This window comes from Berghia stephanieae, chromosome 13 (genome assembly GCF_034508935.2).
Source record: "Berghia stephanieae isolate SIO BIC M18660-M18661 chromosome 13, UCSD_Bste_1.3, whole genome shotgun sequence".
NCBI classification, from domain to species: Eukaryota; Metazoa; Mollusca; class Gastropoda; order Nudibranchia; family Aeolidiidae; genus Berghia; species Berghia stephanieae.
The window spans coordinates 16,630,549-16,646,147 of NC_088372.1; the positions used below are offsets into that span (position 1 = coordinate 16,630,549).

Genomic DNA, 15,599 nt, shown 5'->3' on the forward strand with positions numbered 1-15,599 from the left:
ATTATTCTGTAAACTGAGTGCGTTCAATTTCCATTCCGTTCCGTCTTGCCCTCCATTTGACCTTTCCTCTCAGTCGGTCTTTTGATTTACCATAACAAAGTGAATGAGCCGAACCTCGTGCAGGAATCGAACGCGGACGTTTTATCCCGGAATTAAACTTTTTTTCAATCTCCTACCAAGAAAGTGAATCAACACGCGGAGTTTCTGTTTATTGTTTTTAAAACACCTCTGGACGATCAGTTCTCATTAAATAAATCTTTGAATAGTAATATAAACGTCTTTGGTTACACATAGTTTTGTTTGCTGGTATGTATCATGTGTTTGTTGTGAGAGAATTACATAAATGTATTGCGTCAATGGCACACTAATTATTCACGAACAGGAGAGGAAATTGAATGCACTCAGTTTACGTTTACAGTACAGCCTCATGATGTTGCATTTGTTATCCGTCATTAAATTACATTTGGGGAAAATACTCACATGGCCCAGATAATGTGACACTAAGCTGTGAAGTGTAAAACGAAATGAATATAACAGTTAAAAAAAAAAAAAACAAACAAAAAAACAACAACAAAAAAAAACAACAAAAAAAAAAAAAAAAAAAACAAACAAACAAAAAAACATGAAGCGTTTCAGGGTGAAAACCCTTCTTCAGCCAACAATATGACAACATAAAAGAACAATTAAAACATTTATAAACTACATACAAATCGTAATCGACTGCATTGAATTTTCGATGTGGTCGGTATGACATCATTACATTTATCTGGGTTATTCTGTTATGTCTTTTTGCTTTAATGATTTTTGTCTTTTTTTTTTGCTGTTGGCCGAAGAATGGTTTTGAGCCCAAAACGTTCGATGTTTGGTATTTTATTATTTTTTGAGGTACATATTCATTTTTTCTTATTACTTTTTACGAGCCAGATATACAATAACTATGAATACGGAGGTCATTATAAAAGATAGGGTAGGGCAAGGTAGATCAATATAATAATAGAAATTGTACAAGACTCATCTTTTTGTTTATATAAATGAATCAACTCCTCTCATTCGAAAACCCGATCATTTCTTAGTAAATACGTAGACTAATCGTTAAATATTGCTTTGAACGCGTTTAATAAGAATTTTATTTAACGATTGCAGAATATTTTTGCACATTTTCTTGGTGTGAAATGTGGGAGAAACTGATAAGAGATTAAGCGACAGGTTAGGATAACATCTGCGGTATATTGAAAACATACCAACAAAGGAAACTAATGCCCTTAATAGCGGATCGACAACTATCCTTTTTCGGACACATAGTAAGGAAAAATAAGAATGAATACCTGGCAAGTTGTGGAAAAATACCTGGTAAACGCGCCCGGGGGAGACAAAGAAAAACACTCATAGACCAACTGAAGGGCTTCACCAACCTAACAATCCAAGTGCTGTTTGAAAAAGCAAGAGACAGGGAGGAATGGATAGAGATAATTCATGCAGTATCCGATGCCTGGACCAGGCATGGAACCTAGAAGAAGAAGAAGACTAATCGTTAAATATTGCTTTGAACGCGTTTAATAAGAATTTTATTTAACGATTGCAGAATATTTTTGCACATTTTCTTGGTGTGAAATGTGGGAGAAACTGATAAGAGATTAAGCGACAGGTTAGGACAACATCTACGGTATATTGAAAACGACCAGGACAAACCTGTCGCTCATCACTTCAATGGGACCAGTCATCGAGGATTGCACGACATCCAAATCGCCGTCCATCAGTTCTGTCACACCACTAAACAACATAGGATATACACGGAGGCAAAACTGATACTAAGCTGAACACCGTACACTCTGTCACCTCACGGCATGAACTCGAGACTGGACCTAATTTAAATATTATACTACTTTCATCTCTTGTCGGCCCGACTCCCCCCGCAATCCATCGTTTTTTCCTTAAATAGCATACCAGTACCTTTACTACTATGACAACAACAACAACAACAACAACAACAACAACAACTACTACTACTACTACTACTACTACTACTACTACTACTACTACTACTACTACTACTACTACTACTACTACTACTACTACCACCTCTACTTACTACTATTACTATTACTACTACAACTACTACTACAAGTACTACTGTTGCTTCTGCTGCTGCTACTGCCACTAATGATTATAGTAATACCTGCATCCCTTATATTTTGTATTTTTTTCCAATTCCATTGTATTTATTTTCCAACAATAGCCTACAATTTATCTTATTTCACTTTCTATACTGCATTACACAGATCCTTCCCGCCTCCCCTCTTTTGACTTAATTAATTATAATCTTATAAATATCTATTGTTCCATTTCAATTCGCGCTTCCTCACAAAGGAGCATCGTATTTCCTGTCCATCAGTGTTTTTGTTTATTCACTTAACAACGCCACTACCACATTATCTCATTCGTCTGTAGTGTTTCATTCATCCAGTTTTGTTGATAAAGGGGAAACCCGAAACCTCCATTATATTAAATTGAAGCTTACATTCAATTTCACATTGTTATGAAATGTGTGTAATAGGCAGCTGATTGGTAATTAAAAATAATTTTCAGTGCGCACGATTACAAATATAACGTTTTTAGTTTTGGGTCAAATTGTCATTCAAGCAGGAGAAAGATACAAATTATGGTGAATAGAAAAACGTATTCCATACCATTTGGTTACAAAATATCTAACAATCTGTCTTGGAGGGGTGGAATAAATGTATTCTGTTATTTCTTTGTATTTATCAAACTCGTTATATTTTTACCCTGCAATAACACATACTCGCAGGTTCGTTGTGTTATTGGGTTCGATAAAAATCACTCGTTTAATAAATAAAAAGAGATGAAAGATCCGTATGATAACCGGCGAGTAGAATATATGGAATTAAGTGCTCGTGGATAATAACCCTTCAGTTTTGATAAAAACCAGGTTCGCGTAATTCTTGTTTTTTTTTTGGAATTCCTAATGCTGCACGAACTGGTGCTCGTTGGGAATAAAACGCACTGTATGAACATCATTTATTCTATCCTCCAATAGATTCCGATTTCATCATCCTCGAATAAAAGGCATTTTCAAAGACGATTAAATGATAATTCTTTTCAAATAATCTAATTTTTGTTGAAATCTAAGGCTTGATAATCTGACGTCAGAAATTATTATTGCAAACTTGATTTAATTACGCGTTACTTTTTATGGGGAAGGGGAAAATAATATCAAAAATATTATGAGACGTGCCTGTTATCTTTTATTAACAAACGTAGGAATACAATAGTTATTTTTCGCAGATTTACAGAAAATAGATTTTGACACTAAGTGATATACCGGCTGCAATGGTAAATATTAACGTCAAACAGCATTTCTGCTCTAAAACTAATTGTGATAAACTTGAAAAGATACAAGAAAGAGCACTGCGTTTTATTTAGGAAGATGACAAAAAATCCTACGACCAATTACTTTCAAAGGCCAAAGTACCCTCCCTACAAATAAGACGAATGAGAACAATTGCTTTAGAAACGTTAAAAATTTTATACAAAATTGCTCCTCCTTGTCTATCTGATATGGTCATTTTGAAAAATAACTGATACAATTTTAGATATTCAAACCTCCTTGATATTCCAAGGGTCAGAACAACATCTTATGGCAAAAGATCTTTAAGATATTCTGCTGCTGTGCTTTGGAATGAACTTCCCGAGCACATCAGGAAAATTTCACATTTTTATGTTTTCAAAAATCATATCCTCTCATGGAATGGCCAGTCATGCAAATGTCATATTGGTAATAAATCTAACCGCACACACACACACACACACACACACACACACACACATATATATATATATATATATATATATATATATATATATATATAATATTATGTTACTTTTCTTTGTGTGTCATGATTGATCTTGATGAGGGAATGTTTTTAAGGGAAAATGTATTACTATGTATTTTTATGCACTATGTGTTAAAACCTATGTCGGTCAAAGGCTTCTATTAGCCTGACTATATTATCTACGAAACATTTTTTAAAATGCCGACAATAAATGAATATTTGAATTGAAAAAAAAATCGTTCAATTTGAGAGCTAGATAATCATTGTAAATAAAAAGAACACATTTTTATTAGAAATAATATAGGTAAGGTTAATGGAGTGGTATAAGAAATTAGAATAGGCGCGTTTCCGCGAAGCTTCATTGGGAATTCGTTCGAAATTTCCAATGAAGAAGTTGTGTAAATTATGTTGCTGCTCGGAGCTCGAAGAAATACATGATATGAAATTGAATGTAAGCTTCAATTTTATTAAAAAAAACAGATCAAATGAACGTTTCGGGTTTCCCCTTTATCAGCAAAACAGGATGAATGAAACACTACAGATGAATGAGATAATGTGGTAGTGGCGTTGTTACGATGAATTAACAAAACATTGGTTGGCAGGAAATAGTATGCTCCTTTGTAAGGAATCACAAATTAAAATAGAATACTAGATATTTCTAAAAGGTGCGCAATTGATTAAGTGAAAAGAGGGGAGGCGGAGAGGAATAACTGTGTAATGCAGTTTAGAAAGTGAAATATAAAAACGTGTAGACTGTTGTTGGAAAAAAGGTTTAAGAATCCTATACAAGACATTTAGATATAGTGCCAAAGTTGTGCACGTGCCAATTCAATGAGTTTTATTTACTAATTTCTTTCTTGTAATGACCGTGATTTAATGCGCATGATGTATTAGTACGCTTTAAAAATGAGAAAAGAACAACGTTCAATGCAATGAAATGATGTTCAGATGCCCATCTTCTTGTTAAAAAACCAAATCTGAAGTTAAAGCTCTAATCCCCGGTCCAGGGAGCGGGGGTATTCATACACTTGCAGCTGCTAGGTATACGAATTACTCGTACGACGTATGGGCTTGGATGAGTAGGTGATGACCGATGAACAAGAGCTCTGAACAGTCCTGTCTGCTGATGACACGCACATCCAAGTGGGCAAGTTGACTCGTGCCTGGGTGATGAAATACAAAAATAATGAAAAGAATACCTTAGTGTTTGAAGAATTATGTTTGATTATCTCCGTCACTAGGTAAAATAACGGATAGGCATTTTCCAGCTGACACGAAATTATAGTCCCCAGTGACGAAGGCGCAAACTTCACACCTATATTAGAAATCGCCCAAACTCCGCCAATACCGAGCCATGAAATATAAAGCGAGAACAACTAGAAGATACGCCCTTCCACCCTATCTTCAAAACAAAGACTCATAGCCTTATAAAACCTGCCGCTTACAACAAAACCCCCTCTCTAACATAAGTATCGTAAAGGACAGATGTGTTTTATCCTGTTCAGTGTTGTGCTATTCATAAATATGGGGTGCGTGAATTACATTGAGTTAACTTTCTGAAATGTCCTTCTAATCTTCAGTCTACATCAACAGCTCTTTCTGCACACTATTCTTCTCTATTCCTATGAGGTTGATATGAATGATATCAGTATGACTTTGCAACATATAATGTGAACATATTTGTAATACCATGGTTTCGCGAGTTTTTCTATCTAGAGCAGAGCGGTACTTCTTGAGGAAGAGTATATATGAGTTGTTATTTCATGCTATCTGGACGTTAGCATTATAATATTATATATTATAATTATATATTTGAGTGACAATTTATATTTTATATTTTATGTTAGCTCTAACCATCATTATCGAGCACTTTCGTACCTACGAGTACCCACCATCATCTAGCCAGCTGATCTTGCGTAGGACGTTGCTTCCCGAACTTTCTTGCGAAACAGATTACGGTTTTCCGCCAGTCTACTTGCTTGAGTTGTTGTCATTCCCAGCCATTCACATATATCTTGTTCCCAGCTTCTTGTTGGTCTACATCTTCCTCTCTTGCCGTCTCCCCTTGTCTGCAGAATGTGCTACTCTAATGATTCGTGGCGAGTCGAATGGCCAAAATAGTTCAGTTTCAATTTCTTTACAGTTTGAAGAAGAATTGGTGATTTTATTCCGATCCTTCTCAGGACTTCTTTGTTTGTTTTTCAGTCCATGATATTCTGAGTATTTTTCTGTAGCATGCCATTTCAAAGCTGTGATCTTTGTGCTCTCTGCTTTGCTGATAGTCCACGCTTCGCATCCATATGTTGCAGTTGGGAAAACAAAACTTTTGAGGATTTTGATTTTTGTTTGAATGCACTGCCCTTTCCAGATATTATTCATCTTTTCTAGCTTTGATCTTGCCATTGCTAGTCTCCTCCTGATCTCTGGGGCCGATTTCCCGTTGTACTCAATCCTGGCTCCAAGATATTCAAAATTCTTTACTCTTTCTATTTCTTCTCCATTGAATTTTATGATGGCATCTGTTTTGTACTTGTCAGTATTCATGATTTTGGTCTTCTTTATATTCAGCTTAAGGCTTTTGGTCTCGCTGTGTTCCTTTACAGATGTTATTAGATTCTCTCGTCCCCCCGGTGTTGTGGACAATAGTGCAGTGTCGTCTGCGTACCTCAGATCTTTTATGGGTAGACCTACGAGTACCCACCAACATTCATATATATATATATATATATATATATATATATATATATATATATATATATATATATATATATATATAATATATATATATTATTTAAAATATTTACCACACGATTCAATATATATATTATATATATGTATATATATATATATATACATATTTATATAAATATATATATATATATATATATATATATATATATATATAATATATATATATATATATATATTATATCCCTATCTGAGGGCGCTCCAGGCCCGAAGACAGGCCAAAGACGATTATCACGGAGAAATCTGGAAGCTTATTTATATTTGCCCAGCAAAGAGCAGCTTGGTTCTAAAGAAAGAAAATCAGTACTTTTTATTCTCCATGCTGGCTAGACCGTTAGGCAATAAAGTAATATCCATGCATTCATTAATTTTTTTCTTTTATTAGTATTAACTATATTCTATTTATATTTGCAAATTGTATTAAAGATCTTTTGACCTATGTAACTGACGTGTACATAATATATAAAAATAAGGGCACGTCGTATGTAACCCTAAATGATTATAAACACCAGTAATGCCCAACAAATTAAGCTTATACAAAAAAAACACAAGAAAACAAACAAAACAAACAAGAACAAAACTATACACAGCTTTAACCATATATAGTCTGATTGATGGAATTTGATGAGAAATAACCATCCAACTAGAGACCTTATAACAATTACAAAGAGCGTAGTGACTTCAGATTACTCATTATAATAATAGGATTCAATAGTCTGATGTCTCGGCGCACAGCAACGAGCAGTTTGGTTCTTAGCAAAGAAGATTTGTACTTTTTTTTCTTCATGCTGGCTAGATCTTTTTCACATGTAATTAATACATGTCAAAACATGACCAGATTTATAATGTTTTTTTCTGCTCTGGATACACTTTTATGCTCTTCGGAGAAGTATTTCATAAGGTCGTCCACCATTGTTCCGATCGTTTAGAGCCAGTTACTAAGTTACTATGCGTCATTACGAGGGAAGTGACGTCACGACTGTTGAAGCCTATTCTTACGCCATTTTAAAACCACTGGCATACAAGTCTCGGATCGCACAATTATAGGAGCGTCTTGTTAATCAGTGGCGTTGCGGTCTAACCTGTAGGTCGATTGTTCGAGTTCCGCTGCTGTCGGCGACATACAGTTGAGTCGACACGAAAAGACTCACCATACCCTAGTGTAAAATGAGTGCCTGTCCGGTAAAAGCGTATTCTTTATCTAAAAAAAATGGCAACAGCACCTTGTAAGTTTACGCGTTAGTACGGTGAAAGACGTGAATAAAGAGCGTATCCCGAGGACTCAACTACTCTCAGAGCAGTATTCAAACTCTTGATCTATCGATCGGAAAGCGATTGCCATACTACAAGACTACAAAGCCGCGCATAATTACAGGAATCGGGGAAAAAAAATCTTCTGCTCCATTCCGACCAATCGCTACCAACTGCTGCCAGAGTGATCCAAATGAGAAGAATTCATATCCATCAGAATTAGAGAATTTATTATAAAAACATAAATACTATCCGATAAAGAATTGATGCAATTGCTTAAAATAGAAATGATAGAAACAATATCAGATTATTGCATAGTTTTCTATCACTATGCAAGTTTTTTATGCGTTTTTATTTTCTTCCCAGTTTTGCGTATCATAGTTTTCTATCACTATGCAAGTTTTTTATGCGTTTTTATTTTCTTCCAAGTTTTGCGTATCTAAATATTCGCATGAGTCAAATTTCTCCTTTTTTAAAACAAAAAGTGGGATTATATTGTAACGGCTTTAGCATCTTCCTGAAATTTTGCCACAATAATAATAATAATAATATTTAAAAAAAAACCAACAAAAAACAACCAAAAAAAAAACCAACCCCCCCCCCCCCCAAAAAAAAACAAACAAAACAAAACAAAACCGTGAATAGATGAAAATGGAAACTAAAATATATGATAAATAGAACGAAATCTATGCAAAATAACATGTGATTATACATCTGAACAAGTTTTAAAAGTTACCTCACGATTATATATGAATCTATTAATAGATAATGAACATGTATTATGATATGAAAATAATGTGTTGATATGAAAATAGATTATCTTAGATATATGATATGATTGATATATATGATATGATATGAAATGATATGATATGATATGATATGTTGATATGATATGATATGATAGTATGATATGATATGATATGATATGATATGATATGATATGATATGATATGATATGATATGATATGATATGATATGATATGATATGATATGATATGATATGATATGATATGATATGATATGATATGATATGATATGATATGATATGATATGATATGATATGATATGATATGATATGATATGATAGGGTATGATATGATATGATATGATATGATATGATATGATAGGGTATGATATGATATGATATGATGTGATATGATATGATATGATAGGGTATGATATGATATGATGTGATATGATATGATATGATATGATATAACAACCTGGTTGTTCTGAAACGTCGATTATTTTTTGCACCCGATTATACGGTTAGAAAAAACAAAACAAGTTAGAGCATTTATATAGTGCACTATCCTCCAAACGTGCTCAAAGCGCTTTAAAAGGGGCCCCTAGCCAACAGCAACAATTAACATGTAGGATGGGACATGACACCTGTTAGGCGATATTAAAATTGTTGCGGACAGAGACAACGCTGTTAACGGTCAGGTACTCATTTTACACCTCAGTACGGTGAGAGAATGTGAGTAAAAAGTCTTATCTGAGGACTCAACTATGCGCCAAGCGAGGCTCGAACCCAGGATCTTCCGATCGGAAAGCAAGTGTCTTACCTTTAGACCACATTGCCGCACGTAGATAGTATCAAAAATATTGTTTGAGAGTGTTTCTTGACTCATTACAAAAATCTGGATGTGACTTTAGCAGGTTTTCTAAGTCATCTCATCAATTGGATTCACTATTATGATGTCACGTCGCCCAGCAACGGCAAGCAGCCGGGTTCTAAACAAAAATAAGCGGTACTTATTCTTCATGCTCGCTAGCAAAGTTCACATGTCATATGATCAGAATGTATAAAGGTCAAAACATGATCATATTTATAATGCCTTTCTCCTCTGGGTACACTTTTAAGCTCGTCGGAGTAATATTGTTTCGATAGTTTAGAGCCAGTTACTAAGTTACAATGCGTCATTACGAAGGAAGTGACGTCATGACTGTTTAAACCTATTAGAATAAAAAAAAACCCATTGTAAATGGAGTCCAACTTACCAACATTCGTCCACAAAAAAATATTGTCGTTCATCACTAAAGTGAACCAGATTGACAAGTGCATTGTTGTGATCGCTGACGGCAGTATTCGGAGAAATGAAGTGTCTATACCTGAAGAGGTGAAATGAGTGTGGATATAGTTCGTATCATTTAGGATGGCATTTTACACAGTAGGGATGGGCCTTATTATATTCCATACCGAAAAGTGAGTGGAGCAGGCACTTATGTTGGTAACAACAAGATATGAAGTGAATAGAAAAGTGCCAGAAGACAATAGAGAATAAAAAATTTTCGCGGCGGTGGTGGGGTTTGAACCTGCGACCTTATTGGTACGACAACTCCGCCTGGCAGGTGAGAGCGTGGCTCTACCGTGTGAGCTATCCACGAACACTAAAATATTCGTTTCAAACTCAAAGTCATTACTAGATCCCTCTCTCACCCACTTCTTGAGACCGCCGATTCGTTCGTACACCACCATCGCGAATAATTTTGACCAGCAGTTAAGCTTAATAGCCAATATTCTCAACACAAACATATAACATAGAAACGATTGAGACATTGAGTATGCTCCGGTGTATGGGGTGAATTTTTTAATTCAGAAAAGTGAGTGGAGCAGGCACTTATGTTGGTAACAACAAGATATGAAGTGAATAGAAAAGTGCCAGAAGACAATAGAGAATAAAAAATTTTCGCGGCGGGGTGGGGTTTGAACCTGCGACCTTATTGGTACGACAACTCCGCCTGGCAGGTGAGAGCGTGGCTCTACCGTGTGAGCTATCCACGAACACTAAAATATTCGTTTCAAACTCAAAGTCATTACTAGATCCCTCTCTCACCCAAAAAAATTTTTTATTCTCTATTGTCTTCTGGCACTTTTCTATTCACTTCATATCTTGTTGTTACCAACATAAGTGCCTGCTCCACTCACTTTTCTGAATTAAAAAATTCACCCCATACACCGGAGCATACTCAATGTCTCAATCGTTTCTATGTTATATGTTTGTGTTGAGATATTGGCTATTAAGCTTAACTGCTGGTCAAAATTATTCGCGATGGTGGTGTACGAACGAATCGGGGGTCTCAAGAAGTGGGTGAGAGAGGGATCTAGTAATGACTTTGAGTTGAAACGAATATTTTAGTGTTCGTGGATAGCTCACACGGTAGAGCCACGCTCTCACTGCCAGGCGGAGTTGTCGTACCAATAAGGTCGCAGGTTCAAACCCCACCACCGCCGCGAAAATTTTTTATTCTCTATTGTCTTCTGGCACTTTTCTATTCACTTCATATCTTGTATATTCCATACCTTAATCGATGCTACTCATTGAGGTTAAAGAAGTGCCTTTACAAAAACTGATGTGATTAGTCAGTTTTTAGGTGCATTTACATAGTAGGATCCTTATTATATTCACGTAGCCTAAAGCGATGCACCATGGTTTTAAAGAACAAAAAAATGGTATTTTAGTTCTTATGTCAGCTGCAATTTACATGTAGATCAGATGTATAAATCCAAAACAATGATCATATATTATAAATGATTTTTCCTGGGTACACTATTATATAGCTCGTCATTAGTAATTTTCATATAGGGGTCGCCATTATATTCATACTTATGAGCCAGTTAAAAGTTCTATCCGTTAAGAGGGAAATGATGTGATGACTGTTTAAACTATTAGATATTACAAATAGATCCTATAATATGAGTCCAATCTTACCAGATTCGTCCACAAAAAAATATTGCGTTATTCACTAGTGACAATTGACATAGGTGCATTTATTATCCTGATCGTGCATATTGGAGTAAAGAAGTGCCTTTACCTGAAGAGGGGAAATGTGTGTGGATGTAGTTCGTATCATTTAGGATGGCATTTTACATAGTAGGGATGGGCCTTATTATATTCCATACCTTAATCGATGCTACTCATTGAGGTTAAAGAAGTGCCTATCATGAAGGGGAAATGAGTGTGGATATAGTTCGTATCATTTAGGATGGCATTTTACATAGTAGGGATGGGCCTTATTATATTCCATACCTTAATCGATGCTACTCATTGAGGTTAAAGAAGTGTCTATACCTGAAGAGGGGAAATGAGTGTGGATGTAGTTCGTATCATTTAGGATGGCATTTTACATAGTAGGGATGGGCCTTATTATATTCCATACCTTAATCGATGCTACTCATTGAGGTTAAAGAAGTGTCTATACCTGAAGAGGGGAAATGTGTGTGGATGTAGTTCGTATCATTTAGGATGGCATTTTAGTAGGGACGTGCCTCATTCCATACCTTAAACGATGCTACTCATTAAGGTAAAAATTAGTGACTACACTATATTTTTTGGGGGCTTAACTCTCCCCTCTTCTTACCAACTGTAGGAAAATCGTTGCATTCGTTACGATACAACCAACATGTCTCTTCTTCAAATTTCTTTTGTACATAATAAAATTTACAGAAAATGAACAGTGTGTTGTAGAGCATGTTGTGATAAAGAAACTCTATGTAACGCAAGAACTTTACTGCTATTGTGTTTGAGTGATAAAAAATATATTTTTGTGTTAGTTGGGTGTGGGGTTTTGGGGCAAATCCTGAAAATGGCTGGTAAGGAGAGAGTTAATGGATATTCCGCGTGTGTGGAGGTCGACTGACTTTTAGGATGTTTTTTTTTCCTTATATTTTTCTTTCTTGCTCTGTCTGGCACCTTTCATGCACAAATGTTCAGTTCTTGTTTTTTTAAAGCTATTTTTTGAACTTTTTTTTAATATAGCGCAATATCCATTAAACGTGCTTAAAGCGCTTTGCAAGGGGTCCCTGCTCAACAGCAACACTTAACATGGAGGAAGGGACATGACGCCTGTTAGGCATATTATACTATTTCCGGACAAAGACAACGCTGTTAACGGCCAGGTACTCATTTTACACCTGAGTACGGTGCGAGAATGTGCGTAAAGAGTCTTTTCCAAGGACTCAACTATGCCCCGAGCGAGGCTCGAACCCAGGACCTTCAGCTTCGAAAGCGAGTGTCATACCACTAGACCACATGGATAGATGGCAGATTGTCAACTGACAGAAACAATCTTCAGGAATGAGCTGTTTTTTTTTGTTTTTTTTTTTCTTCAAAGGAGACATTGGGGTAAAGCCCAATATATTCCCTATATTATTATTATTATTATTATTATTATTATTATTATTATTATTATTATTATTATTATTATTATTATATATTATTATTATTATTATTATTATTATTATTATTATATCATTATATTATTATTATTATTATTATTATTATTATTATTATTATTATTATTATTATTATTATTATTATTATTATATAATATATTATTAAATCAAATCATTATTATAACATTATAACATTCATTAAAAAACATAAATAATTTCTAATATATAATAATAATAATAATAATAATAATGATTATTATTGTTATTATTATTATCATTATATTATTATTATTATTATTATTATTATTATTATCATTATTATTATTATAATTATTATTATTATTATTATTATTATTATTATTATTATTATTATTATTATTATTATTATTATTATTATTATTATTATTATTATTATTATTAAGAAACAAGTAGGGCACACAAAACATTAATAAAGTGTAAACTTGCATTGAAAAGAACAGTAAATGAGATTTCTATTGTGTATAATAAATTATGATAACTGTTTTTACCGAATATATTGAGGGGTCAAACGAGTGTGAATACACTTTTATGCTTTTCAACTAAAGAAATCCACCTACTACTACTACTACTACTACTACTACTACTACTACTACTACTACTACTACTACTACTACTACTACTACTACTACTACTACTACTACTACTACTACTACTACTACTACTACTACTACTACTACTACTACTACTACTACTACTACTACTACTAATACTACTACTATTACTACAACAACAACTACTACTACTACTACCACTACTACAATTACTTTTATTACTATTATTATTATATTATTTTTGTTAATGATTATTATTAATGATGATGATGATGATGATGATGATGATGATGATGATGATGATGATGATGATGATGATGATGATGATGATGATGATGATGATGTTGAAAATGATTAAGATGATGATTATGATGATGGTGACGATTATGACGATTTTAATGATGATGACTCACGAAACACAGCATCCATGGTAATGTAAGTTATTCTGGCCAACATTTCTTCTTTTTCTTTTCCCTGAACTTTGTGGGTTGGACCTTTGATGTCATTGTGTTTTGATGAAACAGAAAAGAAAATAATTAAAAGAGTGTTACCATTGTTGCTCAAAACTTAATTTCACTGAAAAGGAATAAATCAGTGTTCCTCAACAATTTGCAGTCACGAAGCTGTAAAGAAACGTGAGCCTTTATATATCGTAGTATCCATTCACCATGCTCAACGCGCTATAAGGCGGTCCATATCCAACATCATCAACACGTAACAACGTAGAACGGGATAATATGATTCTTACAGGCGATATTACATTTTGTTTTCCGACAGAGACAACCCTGTTAGCGGACAGGTATGCATTTTACAACTGAGTACGGTGAGAAAAGGTGAGTAAAGAGCCTTATCCGAAGACTTAACATGTGCGTAAAGAGCCTTATCCAAAGACTTAACTATGCACCACACATAGCGGGACTCAAACTCAGGATATTCAGACCCGACGGTGAGTGTCATATCACTAGAATACATGGCTGCCCAAACCGGTAAAAGCGAAAACAAACTTTCACTGACGGAAAGCAAAACAAACATGATTACTATTTTCGAATTGGGGGGGGGGGGGGGGGGGGGGGGGGGAGGGGGGGGGGGGGGGGGGCGACGATAGCACTTGCTTCCCACGCAAAAGGACCGAGATCGATTACGGATGCAGTCGATGTTTGTGTTGTTTTTTTTCTGATCCCCCTGTCTTCAAACTGTAAAGAAATTGAAACTGAACTATTTTGGCCACACGACTCGCCACGAATCATTAGAAAAGCACATTCTGCAGACAAGGGTAGACGGCAAGAGAGGAAGAGGTAGACCGACAAGAAGTTGGGAACAAGATATATGTGAATGGCTGGGAATGACAACAACTCAAGCAAGTAGACTGGCGGAAAACCGTAATCTGTTTCGCAAGAAAGTTCGGGAAGCAACGTCCTACGCAGGATCAGCTGACTAGATAATGACCCTGTCTACCCAGCCGTGAATGGGTAGCTGGGTCTATTAGATTTGCCGGAAAGTATTCTGCGATAGACCAGCGTCTTATCTAAAGGGTTGCAAGCAATTGTTATTGTCCGTTTCATGCTAAAGTAACTGGGATAAACTCCCGCTCCATGGGTCTAATGGCTCTGAAGGACAACCTTGTTTTTCAAATTGCAATAATTACTTTTTATTGAATGTACTTTTCTTTTCATTTCTCAAAAGGTAAAATAAAAAAAACAACAATGAATGAATGATGTGTTTGAAAATATAATCAATTTTGCTTATTTCTACTTTTCCCAAATGAGAATAATTGTGAGGATACAAAATTTGACATTGAAAAATCTTTTTTGTGGCTGGGTGTGGCTATCCGGTCTCGTGGTATGATCGGGATGCCACGGGGTTCGAATCCCGAGTGGTGCATAGTTGAGTCCTTGAGTAAAAGGCTCTCTACTCACATTCTCTCTCCGTACTTAGATGTAAAATGACTATCTGGCCGTTAACAGAGTTGTTTCTGTT

The 15,599-nt window shown here is 35.0% G+C and overlaps 1 protein-coding gene across 3 annotated transcripts in view; it reads right to left on the reverse strand.

Annotated features, from left to right (window-relative positions):
- Nucleotides 1-1,016: 1,016 nt before the first annotated feature.
- Nucleotides 1,017-15,599, reverse strand: part of LOC144959115 (uncharacterized) — a 41,016-nt gene continuing 26,433 nt past the window's right edge. For 2 of the 3 annotated variants that reach the window (XM_078891542.1, XM_078891540.1), the window contains 4 exons: nucleotides 14,036-14,116; nucleotides 9,858-9,968; nucleotides 4,391-5,014; nucleotides 1,017-2,492 (listed from right to left, as the gene is read on the reverse strand). In XM_078891542.1, coding sequence (XP_078747668.1) covers nucleotides 4,843-5,014; nucleotides 9,858-9,968; nucleotides 14,036-14,116 — 364 coding nt within the window. In that variant the 3' untranslated portion in view covers nucleotides 1,017-2,492; nucleotides 4,391-4,842. Of the gene's footprint in view, nucleotides 2,493-4,390; nucleotides 5,015-9,857; nucleotides 9,969-14,035; nucleotides 14,117-15,599 lie in introns of those variants that run through there. The other variant, XM_078891541.1, reaches the window with a different exon arrangement.